Here is a 16,272-nt window from a genome sequence, read left to right as displayed (position 1 = left end):
CTCAATTTTAGCATGCTTCAGAATTCTCTGAAGGAGGAGTTATTAAAACACCCACAGAACTGGACCCCATCTCCAGAGCTTCTGATCAGCAGGTCTAGAATAAGACCTGAGAATGTGCATTTCAAGGAGGTTTCCAAGTGAGGTTATTCCTGCTGGTCCCAGGACCATACTTTGAGAACCAGTGCCTAGCATAAAGCTGAAGGGAAAGGAGATTTTTGCCTATAAAAATAAGTGAAATCTAAAATGTGCTTCCTGGAGGAAATGTATGCAAAATCCTGGAATGAGACTGAAACACCCATGAACAATATTTCTTCCAGAAGACTATTTTAAGGTCTAAACCAGGCATCAGCAAATATTGTTCTGTAAAGCATCAAATAGTAAGTATCTTCAGCTTTCAGGCCAGATAGCCTCTGTTGTAACTACTCAACTCTGTGGTTATATTGTGAAAGCAGCCAGAGACACTACGTAAAGAATGAGCGTGACCACATTGCAATAAAGCTTTATTTACAAAAACAGATAATGGCATGCTGCATTTGGCCCACTAGTTGTAGTTTGTTCATCCCTGGGTTTAACTAATGAAGTAAATTACATAAGGCAACATATATTAGTCTGTTAAGCCTGTGTGCGCCTGTGATCAATGAGAAACTAACCAAGTTGGAAACCTGACTGTAAGGCAATCTTTGATGCCTATTTTGGTTGTACAGGATTGATAAAATAAGCACCTGCATTATAGAGGCAAAGAGTGGGAGATACAAACTCTTCTTGTAATTCAGTCCCTAAGACTAGCTATTTGGGACTATTTGAAAACAAATGTGCTACGATTTCACCCAATTTTAATAGGTGTTTCACTGCACTAGTAAAAATTGCTTAGCTATATATTTAGTACTTTTACTATTTGGTGCTTTGTCTAAAAGTAAAGAATATCTTTTCTATGTAGCAGGGTAATTTATTGAGTTGTTAATTAATTCAGATTTTGTTTTCCATTTGTTTTTCCTTCTCCTCATTTCAAAAGAGGCCACTGGGGTGTCTATTCCCAGGAGAGGTTTGTATTGCTGGCCAGAGCTGCTAGAAAACAGAACTTGCCTGGAGAACTTTTGTAAAAACAAAACAAAACAACATCCAAGTCTACCAATTTTCCGAAGGGGAAGAAGAGAAGAGCAAGTGTCTTTGATGGGGAGAAGGGGGAGCAGATGAGATGAGGAAGAAAGGGTCCAAGCAGAGCCGTGGATGGAGAGAGAAGAAGGGACTCCCTGACAGTCAGTCCCCAGGTCTCTTCTTACTTAGTCTGTCAGTAGCATTTGACACAGTTGGCCATTTCATTCCTTCCTCTTGGAAATACAGTCTTCACTTTGGCTTCCAGACAGTGTTGAAGGAAACCAGAATATTCCATTCTAAAATATGCCTCTTTGACATGAATATTTTTAAGCTAGGAGCAGCTGCAGAAAGGGCTGCCTGGGCTGCTCTTTCTTACCTATATATAGCAAGCCGTAACAATTCCTGGAGAGCTTCTGCCTTGCCTTTGTTTACCCAAAAGCAGGACAGAGAATTACAAAGACAAAAGGTTTTTTACCCTCCTCACTCCCACCTCTCCCATCTGAAAACAAGATAGAAGTTCTCTTTGAACAGACCTTTATCAGCTCAGAAAGGAGCTAGAGTGAGGAAATTTTACTCCCCATCAATTTACTGTCCCACATTTTCCCACCTCTAGGAGCCTAGGACTGACCTCCTCTTTGCCTTGTCACTTTCCCAAAATGTACTATTCTGGCCCCGCGGTGGCTCATGCCTGTAATCTCAGTACTTTGGGAGGTGGGGGAGGGTAGATACTTGAGTCCACCAGTTTGGGATCAGCCTGGCCAACAGGGCAAAACTCCATCTCTACTTAAAAAAAAAACCATTAACTGGGCATGGTGGCAGGGCCTGTAATCCCAGCTACATGGGCGGCTGAGGCAGGAGAATCACTTGAACTCGGGAGGTAGAGGTTGCACTGAGCCAAGATCGTGCCACTGGGCAACAGAGCAAGACTCCATCTCAAAAAATAAAGTACTGTTCCTTGTCGGTATACTATGTAAGAGACTTCTTCTTCTTCTTCTTCTTCTTTTTTTTTTAGACGGAGTTTCGCTCTTGTTACCCAGGCTGGAGTGCAATGGTGCGATCTCGGCTCACCGCAACCTCCGCCTCCTGGGTTCAGGCAATTCTCCTGCCTCAGCCTCCTGAGCAGCTGGGATTACAGGCACGCACTACCGTGCCCAGCTAATTTTTTGTATTTTTAGTAGAGACGGGGTTTTAACATGTTGACCAGGATGGTCTCGATCTCTTGACCTCATGATCCACCCGCCTCGGCCTCCCAAAGTGCTGGGATTACAGGCGTGAGCCACCGTGCCCGGCCGAGACTTCTAAACCACTGCTTTTGAACACATCCCCCACGTGATGTGCAGTGCATGTGTTAATAAAGTTGTTTTTCTCATTAATTTCTTTTGCTATAGAGGTTTGTCTCAGCTACAGACTTTATAAGGGTTAAAGAAAATTCTATTTCCTCCCCTTCAGTGCTCTCTCCTGGTTCTCTCTTACCTCGCTAGCTGCTTCTTCCTCTCCTTTGCTAGTTCCTCCTCACCTACCTGACATCTAACACTAAGAATGTGCCAAAACATAGCTCTTGGTTGCCTTTCCTCCCCTCCCCTTCTCTTCTCTCCTTGTCTCCCCCACCACTCTATTAGAAATTTCTGCTATTTCCCTGCACTCCCTTTCTGCCTTCTCTTTTTTCTTTCTCTCCTTAGTGCTTATCACTATTCAATACACTATATATTTTAGTTATTTTCTATCTTCTCTGCAAATGCAAGCTCCGTGAAGGCAGGGATTACACAGGTAACCTGTCTGAGGGGGACTGCTGTGAAGTCCACCACGGGATTCTGAACCTGAGGGTGCTGAACCCTGCACACCAGTGATGCCAGCTGCAGCCAGGATCCCTCTGGCTTTACTTTGCTTGGGAGTACCAGAGCTACCCACTTTGCAGAGATCAAGTAAGCTTGGACAATTATTTTATCAGTGGTTACTTTGGCTGACAAAAGTTAAGAGGCTCTTTCTTAACTTTTCAAGTACTCTGTAAGCATGAGAGAAGGAGCGTGATCATGAGAGAGAGGAGAGAGGCAGAGGAAGGAGGAGGGTGGGGTGGGGGGAGGGAGAGAGAGAGAGAGAGAGAGAGAGAGAGAGAGAGAGAGAGAGAGAGAGAGAGAGACAGAGATAGACACACCTAATAAAAGATTGACTTTACCAAAAATCAGGTGGAAAGGGTCTTGGAATTGGATTTGAATAAAAGAAAATGTTTATTATGTGACATTTCCTACATACCTAAGTTTATGAACAATAATTCATATACCCCATAAGAGTTCTTCTGACTTGAATAATGAAAAATAAAAGAAAACAAATCCTGCTTTACATGTGCAAAAATAGAATCTAAGAGTGAAAATACAAAGATGAAGCGAACTTTCTACTTCTCCCCAAACTCTTCATGTGGGCATGCCATGTTTAATTGCTGCTTGTTTCTCAGCCTCCCCCAGGATTTTATAATACATTCTAACGTGCCCCAGAGTTGGTGTGCACTTCCTTTGTTTTCCCTCTGGGTGGAAGAAATGGTGCTAATGAGGAAGGGCTCAGCTCAGATTTGTTTGATGACCAGAAAACCTGACTCTTCAATCTTTTCCTCCCTGTTTTAGCACAGGCACACCTGTTTTGTTACCCTGCCTCGTTCCAGCAGGAATTGCCCAGAACCCCATGTGAACCCAGAGATGCCAAGGCTCCTTAGCCAATGAGAGTTCTTGATTCCTTTGCCTGCGATTTAAGACTTGAATGTTTGCCTGCTGGGTTGCAGCACGTGAAACTCATTATGCAGCTTTGAAACCTGGCCTCCAACACAGAATGAGAACAGCCTGTTCAAGAGGAGAAGGACTGTTTGTTTCAGCCATGAGTGCCAAAAGAGAAAAAAAAAAAAAATAAACGGTTTCCTTATTTGGCCATTTTAGAGCATAAAATCTCTATTTTCTTCATTTCTCAAGATCGTGGGTTCATGATCTTGAGCTGAGGGTTCAAGGTTAAAAAGTTTTTGGGCAGGTAATCATGCCTGTAATCAAACACTTTGGGAGGCTGAGGCAGGTGGATCACGAGGTCAGGGGTTCAAGACCAGCCTGGCCAATATGATGAAATCCCGTCTCCACTAAAAATACAAAAATTAGCCGAGCATGGTGGAGTGTGCCTGTAGTCCCAGCTACTCATGAGGCTGAGACAAAAGAATCGTTTAAACCCAGGAGGCAGAGGTTGCAGTGAACCAAGATCATGCTACTGCACTCCAGCCTGGGAGACAGAGTGAGACTCTGTCTAAAAAGAAAAAAAAAAAAAGTTTTAAAATAAACAGCTTTATTAGTGACATCTGGGAGTACTATATATAGTCAATTTCCAAGCCTATATTAATGATTCCTCACTTTTACATCCATTAGTTTCAATGACCTGGCATATAAATAATATTTTGAAGAGACAAATTATTATAAATCCTAGGAAGGGACTTTGAAGGATCCTGTGATAAATTCCCTGGTCTTAAGATAATTATCTCAAGCAAATTAAAATCTCAGCTCACTTTTTTTTAAGATCCCCAGGGAATGAGATACCTTATCTTCTCTAAATATATCTCACTATAAAACTGTTGATCATGTCAGAAAAGTGCTCAGTCAGCGTAAGTTTTCTCATTACTTTTTTGTGTGTCTTTCTAAAGTTAGCCATGCATTTCTACTGAATGCATTGATCCTAATCTGGAATGAAAAGCAACCATGGGCAATCATCATTTTGAATAAATGAGGGAAAATCAATAGTTATTTCTCTTTCCATGGAAATGGAAATACCGAATCCACGGTGCGTTGGCTGTGACAAAATATGTAGCCTACGATTCTCCAAATTCATAAGATAAAAATGATTTAACAACAATCATGATTCAACAGGAACACAGGTTTCTCAGACTAAATGCTTTTATGGCCATGAATTGGAAGTATGCGTGATGGTCTTTGCCTATACACATTCCTATTTATTTATCTTTTCTTTCTATGTCATTATTGTTTTATGATTTGTCTTTTTAAATAGCTTTTGGTATCTAATCCCTTCTATTACATCTCTGTGTCAGGCTGGAAATCAGAGCTAAAAATAAAGCCAGGGACAGGCTAGGAGTGGTGGCTCACGCCTATAATCCTAGCACTTTGGGAGGCCGAGCGGGTGGATCATGAGGTCAAGAGATCGAGACCATACTGGTCAACGTGGTGAAACCCTGTCTCTACTTAAAATACAAAAATTAGCTGGGCATGGTGGTGCGCACCTGTAGTCCCAGCTACTCGGGAGTCTGAGGCAGGAGAATTGCCTGAACCCAGGAGGCAGAGGTTGCAGTGAGCCGAGATCATGCTATTGCACTCCAGCCTACTTCGCTGTAACAACAGCTAAACTCCGTCTCAATAAATAAATAAATAAATAAAGCCAGGGAAATCAAAGAGCAGTATTTATAACAACAACTTACTGAGCACCTACTTGCACAGGCTAGGCACTATGCTAGGTTTTCAGGATGACGAAAATGAATAAGACATGGCTGTGCTCTATAGGACCTCACAATCTACAGGAGATGGGAGACTGTGAAGACTCGACTCTACCGAAAGGAGCCCTGTGTGGGAGAGACTGATATGGAGTGCTGCAAGAACATGGAGGATGTGGTGAATGTGGGCCTAGGAGGATACTGGGGATGAGTTGGAGGGAATACTGGGGATGGGTTCTGGTAAGATTACAGAGAGGAGAAGAGTTTTAATCTGAGACCTAGAGGAAATGTAGGTTTTCACCAGGTAGGTAGAGTGAGGAGAGAATGAAATTTTAGCAAATGTCAGAAAGAGACAAAACCACATCCAATAGGGTATATCATTTAAGGGAAACTGTAAGTATCTTAAAATGGGTGGGACATAAGATCTACATGGTGTTATGTTAGGGGAAGAAGCTATAAAAACAACAGATGAAAAATGTGAAAGGTCTTTCAGTTAGCAATGAAATAAGGAAGACACTGGGTCCTATCAAGATAACAGGTTCCTATGTGATGCTAGGAACCTATTATACCTGACCAATAACAGTAAACTTTGCTGACTTTGAGACCAAAATGCCAGTCAAACATTTGCAACCCAAATCTTTCTAATCTGAAAAAGGAGCCCAAAATTCTTCCCTGAATGTAAAAGTGTCTACGAGATCTTAGAATGGTGGACAGCTCTCCTGTTCAGACCTTCATGTTTACAAGAACCAGTCCAGTCCCTGAACAACTAATTCCAGTGTAGAAAAGTGTCTGCTGAAAAAGAGAGGGCTTTATCTTGAATAAGAAAATGGGTGAGATAAACATGACAAGCAAATACCAAGGAACCAGTTTCACTAAAATTTGCTTTGTTCCCTCAAAGTTGTTTTCTTTTGGATTCATTATCTTTATTGACAAAGTAACTTTTCATTAATAAGCGTGACAAATACTTCAGTTACACAGCCAACTGTGTCATTTCATAAAATGAAAAGGCAGGGGTATAGATTGTGTTGTCTTCTCCATACAAATTATTCTTTAGAGGGAAGACCCTCCAAAAAGCAGGAAAAGCTTTAAACATGTCCACTTGAGAGGATCTGAAAAATGACATCATCACAGTCTAAAGTGAACTGATCATAAATTTGGTATTTGTGTTTTGGAAGGCCTTTCCCTTGACAGTTTGAGGCAGCGGGAAGTTTGTGTGATTGGGCTGAACACATTATAGCACCCACAGAAGGAAACATGTTCTTGATATACAGTCATGTGTTGCATAATGACACTTTGGTCAATGACAGACCACAAGTACAACGGTGGTCCCATAAGGTTATAAAAGAGCTGTAAAGTTCTATCACCTCGTGACATCTTGATGATCCTGACCCTGTGCAGGCCTCATTTAATGAGTGTGTTTATGTCTTCATTTTTAATAAAAAAAGTTTAAAAACTATTTTAAAAGGACAAAATAGTTTAAAAACAGAAAAAAACTCATAGAATAAGAAAAGAAAATATTTTCATATAGCTGTATAATGTGCTTATGTTTCAAGCTAAGTATTACTGCAAAATAGTAAAAAAGTTTACAAAGTAAAAAAGTCAACTAAGGTTAATTTATTTTTGAAGACATAAAATTTTGAAAATAAATGTAGGATAGCCTGTAGTGTTTATACAGCTTATAGTAGTGTACAAAAATATTTTAGAACTCACTCATTGACTCACCCAGAGCAACTTCCAGTCCTGCAAGCACCATTCATGGTAAGTGCCCTATAAAGGTGTACTATTTTTATCTTTTATACAGTGTTTTTGCCGTGTCTTTTCTATGTTTAGACACACAAATACTTACCATTGTGTTACAACTGCCTACAGTATTCACTAGTGCATAGTAACATGCTATACAGGTTAGCCTAGGAGCAATAGCCTGTACCACATAGCCTAGCTGTGTAGTACACTTACCATCTAGGTTTATATAAGGACATTCCTTGATGTTCATGACAAAATCGCCTAATGATTCATTTCTGAGAATACAGTATCCCCATTGTTAACTGATGCATGACAGTCTATTTAACCTGTCCAGAGGAATCTTCACTTCCTTTTCAAGTCACATGGTTTGGACCCAGAATTATTAGTCTTTTAGAGTATATTTCACTCCTTCCTACTTCCAGAGCTCCCATAGAAGAAGTTTTACTATGACCTTTAACATATAGTGTTCTTAATCTCTCTCATGGGACAGTTATGGGCCCAGTGATGGAAAATTTCATGTCATGGTTATTCCAATGCATTTGATGATGGTGCAATGATCAAAAGAGATGCCAGTGATGACAATTGAACGTCCCTTTGCCTTCCCAGCCTCCTTCATATATTCTCAGGCATAGGATGACAAAGGGAAGTCCACGAGTCACATGAAGAAAGACTGTAGCCAATGGGTACACAATCAGGAGGTCCTCTGCTTGTCTCCACCCACCCTCACCCTCCTCTCCATCACCCTATCCTATTTCCTCCTAATGTTGTTTCTCCACCATCTTATAACTAACCACCATCTTCTTCCCAAAGTTTTGCTTGATGACTCATTCCAACCAAACCAATGCTCAACTTGTATCTGGCAGAGTTGGTGCTCAGATAGTTGCTGGATGAAATAAGGATCCTCTAACTCTCCAAAGTAACAAAACTCTAGGGGAACAATTTTTTTTTTTTTTTAATGAGACAATGCTTCCATGCATAGAATGAAATAAGGTGTTTTGAAATTACATCAGTCTAGGTTTGCACCAAGCTGTCCCACTAATTGGACTTAAGGCAAAGGCTTAACTTCTTGAAGATGCTATTTTGTCAACTATACAAAAGTAAGGCAATAAACCCTATTTGAAGGGTTTTTGTGAGTATTAAAAGAGATAGCATATATGAAAATGACTAGCAGAGTGCTTGGTACCTAAATAAATGCTTATTCCCTCCCAGTAGTGTTGCCAAGCTATCTTACAAGGTATCTTTAGGATAATAAATAATAGGGAGTAACTTATTTCTGATGTGGTTGAGTATCAGAAGAGATAGAGATAAAACAACAGTCTAAGGGAGTGATATTGTTAGGAAATTATAAAGGAAATGAAGACTTCTGTGGTTAATTTCTTGGTTGGCGTTTAAGAGGAAATTCAAGTTGTTCATTAATTATACTTACCAATTGAATCTAATTGACAACTACCCCAAAATGAATAAAACAAGCGGGAGTCAAGAGGGAAAAACGGCAGGCATCCTGTCAAAAAATAAAATCTTTGAAATTTCTACAACCCTATGGTTGCATACACATTTTATTAAAGCAGATGGATTACTCTATGTAAATTTATATATGTGATGGCAACTCAAGGTGCACACTGAAACCTATGTAGAGCATCACCCAGCACTTCTGCACCAGCTATATCTTGTGTCACCACTCCTTCAACTGGTCTGGTCCTTAAAAATCATAGACCTTTGCTGGAGGAAGTATCTTTCTTTATTCTTTTTCAGCCTGGATAGCTGCTATAGTGTGGAAAGGGTCAAATGTTAGTATCTTTTAAGTGCTTGTACTGATGCTTAGCACTTAGTAAAACCTGAAGAAATGTTAGTTGCTGTTATATCAATTATAATGATAATTATGAATCTTTCAATTCTGTTTTCCAGGACAGAATAGGAATTGAATTCTTTCCTTTCCTCCTTTTAATAACATTTTCCTGATTTCTAGAGAAATAAGTATTCTATTTTCAAGTGTTTAGCTACTTTTGACTTAAAAGAACTATCCATTTTGAGGCTAATCTACCCAATTTCTTTTCTTTTTAAAACAAGAATTGAAACAAAGCTCAAGTATTATTCAACATGCATAACACTATTTATTGGACTGATTCCTCTTTCTCTCTCTAGCTAAGGTATACACATAAATATGTCTGTTGTCTATGACTGGATCTACCTATCTTCCAAAAAAGTCATCAAAACCACTTCAGTGTAATTGACAGGTTGTCTGTCAATTTGGTTATACTTTCCCAAACTGGGAGATACATTTAATGGTAAAATCACATTCCTGGAGTTGCTAAGCAAGCTAGCCTTTGGTCACATGGTTCTGATTTCAAATCTAGGCCTTGGAGGAGGACCCCATGAGTACTAGCAGCTCTGCTCTGCCTTCATTTTGTTCGTTCCTTAGAAACAGCATTAAGGGAAGACTTTAGATCCTCAGGTTAGGTCTCTGGACCCTGGCTTGGCATCCTGGGATTAAGCTAGACTTCTAGAGCAGCCTCCCTTGTGGCAAATATTAGAAGGTAGGAGTTTGGCAGCTGGTAGCTGGCTGATGAGAGGCATGTAGGAAATCACCTACTTTTCATGAAACATCAACATCACTTGGTATATGTCAGCATCCATACCCTGGCAAAGCTGCCTTCTTGTAAGAAGGCACTCACTGTGGAAAACAAAAAGCAATATCCCTGGAAGCACAGACTCTAAGGGTTGGTTCCTCTGGATTCTCAACAGTTTGTAAAGTAGCCAACCAAGAGTAACCACTGTACATTTTCAAGAAAGTTCCCAATTAGTGTGTTTCTGAGGACGTAAATTCAGCTTTCAAGCATATACGCCTCAGGCCATTCTACCACTGTGTATGGCAATTAGACTGCTGGCTTAATATTATCTGCAAAGCTTCAAATAGGCAACACCACAAACCCTCCTGGATATTTAGTACAAGTACCTGTTTATGAAACCAAGCATAAAATTGGCTTAGCTATGTTTTTCCTGCAGAGTGAATAGCATGCTGGTATTTTCAGCTTATTTTTCCCCCAATTATCAAACCCTAATGAACAAAAAGTTAAATAACACTTCAGTGAAGGTCAACCAGGGTGATATGAGTAGTAATATGGTTAAAAAGTGGAAATCTCTGGATAGCAGGCGTGTGTTGTGTCCCCAGATTGTCCTAATATTTTCTTAATTACACTTCAGGACACTATAGAAAATAAAATGGTCTTAAGGGTGAAAAATTAGGGGGAAAAAGTAAAACTTAGGTAGTGCCACAAGGCTGGGCAAAGAAGAGCAGACTGGGAGTTCACAGTTCAGGTTCAGGTAAAAGCTCTACCAAGGTAATTCACATAATGAATTTAGTTTGAACCTGTGACTGTGATTTTTTACAAGTGGCTTTCCTTTCTGCAGGATGAAAGAAATGAGCTAGGTGATGCTCGTCATCTGAATTCCTGTGGCACTTTGTATTACTAAAGAGCACTTAGCATTTACTGCTTTGAACTATTCACAATAGCAAAGACATGGAATCAACCCAGGTGTTCATCAATGGTGAATCGGATAAAGAAAATGTGATAGAAATACACCATGGGATACTACACAGCCATAAAAAGGAATAAGAGCATCATGTCCTTTGTAGCAACATGGCTGTAGTTGAAGTTGGAGGTCATTATCCTAGGCAAATTAACATAGAAAACCAAATATCACAAGTTGTCACTTAAAAGTTGGAGCTAAATCTTGGGTGCATACAAACATAAAGACAGAAATAATAGACACTAGGGACTCCAAAATGAGGCAAGGGCTGAAAATCTTCCTATTGAGTACTGGGTTCATTATCTGGGGTGATGGGATCAATAGAAGCTCAAACCTCAGCATCTTGTAACAAACCTGTATATGCACCTCCTGAATCTAAAATAAAAATTGGGAAAAAACCCACTTGCTGCTTTATAATGCAGCTCTTTCAATACAGAGAGGCAGTAGAGCACAGTGGTTAAGGCGTGAGCTAAGATGCATACTTCTTGAGTCTGCTACCTACTAGCGGTCTGACCTTGTGCCTCTTTGTGCTTCATTTTCTTACTGGTAAATGGGAGTAATAAAGGTATCCCCTCAAAGATTGTCATAACAACTAAATCAGTTATTTCTTATAAATTGTTTACAATAGCACTCAATCAACACTAGTTATTATTATTTGTAAGACTAAGCTCTTCAAGTATGCAGCTATACCTTATTTATCTTACTATCTCCACAGTGCTTTGAGCATGACAGATGCAGAAGCAAATACGGTAAAGAAAGTGCTTAATAAAAAGTACTGTCAAGAGAAAATATAAGAGAGCAGTCACAATTTATTTTAAATAACAGATATTCTGAGTTCTTATTTTTGCCACATTTAAAAAAGCTGAAGAAGTTTGACATGTGTTTAGCTTCCACATGAAGTGTCTTAGAAATACAGTGGGGTAGAGTACAGAGAGAAGCATGTTTTTCCGTGATGAGCATACAGATATTACTGACCATAAAATCAGCAGTGAATGAGCTGCACCATAATGGGAGGTAGGACACTGGGGGAAGGGAGTTGGACTTTGGGGTACATAGGAGCACAATGGACAATTTTAGCTCTACTAGATTGTTCTCATGATAGGAATGCATACATGGGACATTTTCAATATCTCCAATATAATAAGATATCTGGTTATAGCTAAGAATTAGGAATACTCCTGGGATTTTAGTCATTCACCAACTCTAAAGGTGAAAGATAATTTTGGTTCCGATTTCAGCCATTATGTTACATTGGTCTCATCAGTTTTATACACATCCTTTATATATGATTTGAGAATATTGTTCTCTCTGATGTCCTTAACCAGCCTCTCTTACATTTTCTGACTTGACTATTTCCTTTTGTTTTAAAAGGAGTAGAGGATTGCCAGAAGTGAGCAAGAGAAAAGAAGGATGTCAAACACAGCTGTGGGGATGCCTGATCCACAGTCAAGAATGATATTCACACCCTTGAGGTAGAAAGGTACCCAACTCCCATGCCCCATGAATAGACTACTTGCAAAGGTTTTCTTTCCTTCCCTCTCTCCCTTCCTCCTTTCCACCCTCTTTCCCTCCCCCTCCCTTTCTTTCCTTTCCTTTCTTTCATTATAAAAGCAATATTTTCTCATTGTAAAAAACAACATCAAGCTTTTAAAGGTATAAAGTGAAAAGTGTCACTCCCTTTATTTTCTCCCCCACCTCAAGTCTCACTCTGGAAACTGTAACTAATCAATGCTCACCTGTGTCCTTTCAGATATTTTATAAGCATATATATGTAATTTTAAGAAAATATGTGATTATGTGAACATACAGTTGAACATAATGTGAACATACAGTTGTGCTGTTGTACAACTTTTTTTTTTTTTGAGACAGAGTCTCGCTCTTGTTACCCAGGCTGGAGTGCAATGGCACGATCCTGGCTCACCGCAACCTCCGCCTCCTGGATTCAGGCAATTCTCCCGCCTCAGCCTCCTGAGTAGCTGGGATTACGGGCACACACCACCAAGCCCAGCTAAGTTTTTGTATTTTCAGTAGAGATGGGGTTTCACCTTGTTGACCAGGACGGTCTCGGTCTCTTGACCTCGTAATAATACCCTCAAATATCTTCTATATGAGCCCAACAGAGCTATTACATTATTCATAATAATTCCAGACTGTTTCATGATATGTTTAGATATAATTTGTTTAACTAGTTGTTTACTGATGAATCTTTAGGTTATTTCCATTTTATTACTGTAAATAGTATTATGGTAAATATATATAAAATGAATTCCTAGAAGCAAAATTATGGGGTTTAAGGGTATATACATTTCATGGTTAATAGAGATTGCCCAATTAATGCACCCACAAAAAATGTGTAAGTACATATTTCTGTATACATAATGACACTCAATATTTTAAACCTTTTTTTTTGCCAATTTGATAAGTTAAAAATTGTTTAAATTTTCATTTATTTAATTATGAATGAGGTTGAGTACTTAAGTTTCCTTTCCTATGATCTTCCTGTGGATATATTTTGCACACTTTCCTATAAGGCTTTTACTATTTTTCTTTTTGATTTGCAGATACTCTTGGCATATTATGAAAATTAGTTCTTTGTCATAGAATATTTTCTTTGCATTGTCACTTGTCTTTTGAATTTGTTCACTGCATTTTCTAATGAGGTTTTTTGACATTTAGTCTATTTTTCTACTGAAATTTAGCTTGTGTGAATGAAAAAGTTACAATAATTATGAGTTTGATATTCTGAAATGGTAGAGAAAAAAGATGTTTAAGCCAGAAACTGAGCAAAAAACATTGTTTTACAAGAGTATATATAGCGAACAGGCAAGGTTTATTTTAAAAGTGCTTGCTTGTGCTTTCACTAAATCTGAAGGCAACAGATACTCCCAGGCTTTGTTCACTGAACAAGATAGAAAGGAAATCTCAACTGTCTATAGAGCTACCGTTACGTTTGACTGAATAATGCAAGGTGAAATTATATATATAAGACAATGAACTAGAGTTAGGTTCTATGTATCTTGATCTCTAAAACCAAGTGACCCAGTTCACTATTTATTAAGAGGAACTCTGGCTAGTAATCATCTTTTTATAATTGTCATCGGCAAACACATCCAATTATATACTTACTGGCATTCCAAAGGCTTCAAGAGCCCTTCAGGACTGTCTGTATCTTGCCAAATAATTAGTTATCATTTAGGTGTTATTAAAGTATAACAATGTCAAGTTAGATAATTGGCAAAAGAATCCTTTAAATCCCTCACAAACTCATTTGCTCCTCAGAATCTCCTAAAATGTTTCCACAGAGTCAGAGGATGGCTGATTTTATTCCCCAAGACAAGTCTCTTGCTCTCTTCCCCCAAGAGCGCCAAGACCCAGTTATAACCTTTTCTTTCCAGGATGGATTTGAGAGGCTGGCCCGCCTTCATTCTACCACCTGCTGCCAAGATTACAGGTATGTGTAGATGACATTAAAATTATCTTTCAGGATTCATCTTAGAAATGTTAACATCAAGAGTACAGTGTCATAGAAACACAGAGACTGTTCCTCTATTAATTTTTAATATTTTGGAACTTACAGTGTTACCAAATGATGTGTAACAAAATATGTGGTAAAGGATCCATTAGGGAAGGCGCATGCATATGCATGGTGCTGCATATGCAATTATTATTTTGAGGCTAAGGGGATCCGTTTATGTTTATTAACTTAAAAAGTTAACTAAGCCAGGATGGTCTAAAATAATATATATTATTTTAGGCAGTTTGTCTCAATCTGATTTCCAGAACTAATGCAAGACTTACCACTAAAAAGCTCACAGGTAAAGAGCAAAAGGGCAAGATATGATTTGTAGCTGCAGGAGCTATTTATGAGTGAGATTCTTCAATGAGCATATTAGAATACACAGACATATCTTATTTATGAGTGGCAGATACATTTTATCTCACGTGCCAAGTCCAGCCAACTCTTAATGACTATCTGTCCTTCAATAGCTAGTCTTCCTTTCCTTCACAGTGATAGGATTTTAGCTGGCTGTGTTTGTCAAGGATAAAGACTACATTTTCTAATCTCCTTTTAGCTAGGTGTTATCATGTGACAAAATACTGATACATAAGACGCTAGCTAAAATGGCATGTGTGACTTCCCTACTGTGCCTTTGAAGGGAAGAGTAGGGCTTCCCGTTGGTCTTTATTCCTGATTGCTTCTGGAATGTAGATATGATGGTGAGCTCCCATAGACCATGCTAACAGGAGTTCCAGAGCAAAGGAGAAGGAATCTGAGTCCCCACAGGAGTGAGGCATCCACATTGGAGCTGAACTCATGTTCAGAGTAACATATGAATTGGAAAAACTCCTGTCTCACTGAAGCATCCATTATTTTGAGTCATTGTTACTGAGGCAGAACCTGTGTCCTAACTAAGGCTATATGGTTATGAGCTATATTGAGACTCACTGGGGAAAGTATAATGCTAGGTTGGCAGTGTTGGCCATGGGTAAGAGGCCTGAAGATCTCCTGCCGATTTAATCTCTTACTACATGAATACATAAGTTACTCCAAAATGGAAAACTCCCCAGAAGAAATTCTCATTAGAAACTCATACCTCATACATTCCTTTTGTCATTTTCCTGCCTCTCTGTGCTACTGCTGACTACCCATTCTTGGCCTCTCTGTATTTACCATAAATGCAAAATAATGAGACTTATTTAACCATAATAAGAATAAAAATAAATAATATATGTTATATTTATGATATATTGTTTACTCATATATATATAATCTTTAAAAGGAGTTTCCCAGGAAACTATATCTTTATTTCAATCATGTTGCCATTACTAAAATAGTTTTGGTATTTTTTGAAACTGTTATCTCTCTTATAATAAAATGACTGGGTCAAGTCACTTAAACCCTTTTCTGAACACTTGTTGTGCACAATATTAACGTCAGCATTGGCATCAGAGATACTGGTAAATTTATTGAGGATGTCAGTGGTGCCCTTTGGAATAACCTCCATCAGATTCCCATGACAAATTGGCTTCACAATTTAAAAAGAGAAAACTACTAACACATACAGGATTTTTACTATATAATCCAGGGAAATGAAAGACATATACTAGAAATGGAATGTGAATTTTTGAAAAGCATGATTCATGCATTTATTCATTCATTCAAGACTTATATTAGTACCCTGGCCTATTTCCAAAACATTTCTCAGTAATTTAGAGATTAAATGTTAGTGTTCTCTTTGCATTCAATTTAGAACTCTTTATTCTGCATGATATCCTGGGCAATGCCTTCTAGTGAGGAGGCTGTCCAGGGACCCAGAAGTAAAAGACCCACATTTCTGGGCCCTTGCCTTCTTCCCAAGTCAGCTAATAACTGTGAGTGTAGGATTTTTCTGAGCATCAAGGACTCTGTCAGGAAGGTGGCCAGCTTTGAGCACGTTTGAGTC

General features: G+C 38.9%; 1 protein-coding gene across 21 annotated transcripts in view; it reads right to left on the bottom strand.

Annotated features, from left to right (window-relative positions):
• TRPM3 (transient receptor potential cation channel subfamily M member 3) overlaps window positions 1-16,272 on the bottom strand; it is a 980,420-nt gene that overhangs the window by 284,197 nt on the left and 679,951 nt on the right. For 3 of the 21 annotated variants that reach the window (XM_008995769.5, XM_035266568.3, XM_008995774.5), the window contains exon 7: window positions 8,727-8,801. The exons of the other annotated variants lie outside the window; for them this stretch is intronic. In XM_008995769.5, coding sequence (XP_008994017.3) covers window positions 8,727-8,801 — 75 coding nt within the window. The remainder of the gene's footprint in view (window positions 1-8,726; window positions 8,802-16,272) is intronic. 21 annotated transcript variants of the gene reach the window in all.

The sequence above is a fragment of the Callithrix jacchus genome, chromosome 1, assembly GCF_049354715.1.
Source record: "Callithrix jacchus isolate 240 chromosome 1, calJac240_pri, whole genome shotgun sequence".
NCBI classification, from domain to species: domain Eukaryota; kingdom Metazoa; phylum Chordata; class Mammalia; order Primates; family Cebidae; genus Callithrix; species Callithrix jacchus.
Note: the sequence above shows the minus strand (reverse complement) of the source record. Positions and strands in the feature narration are given on the sequence as shown.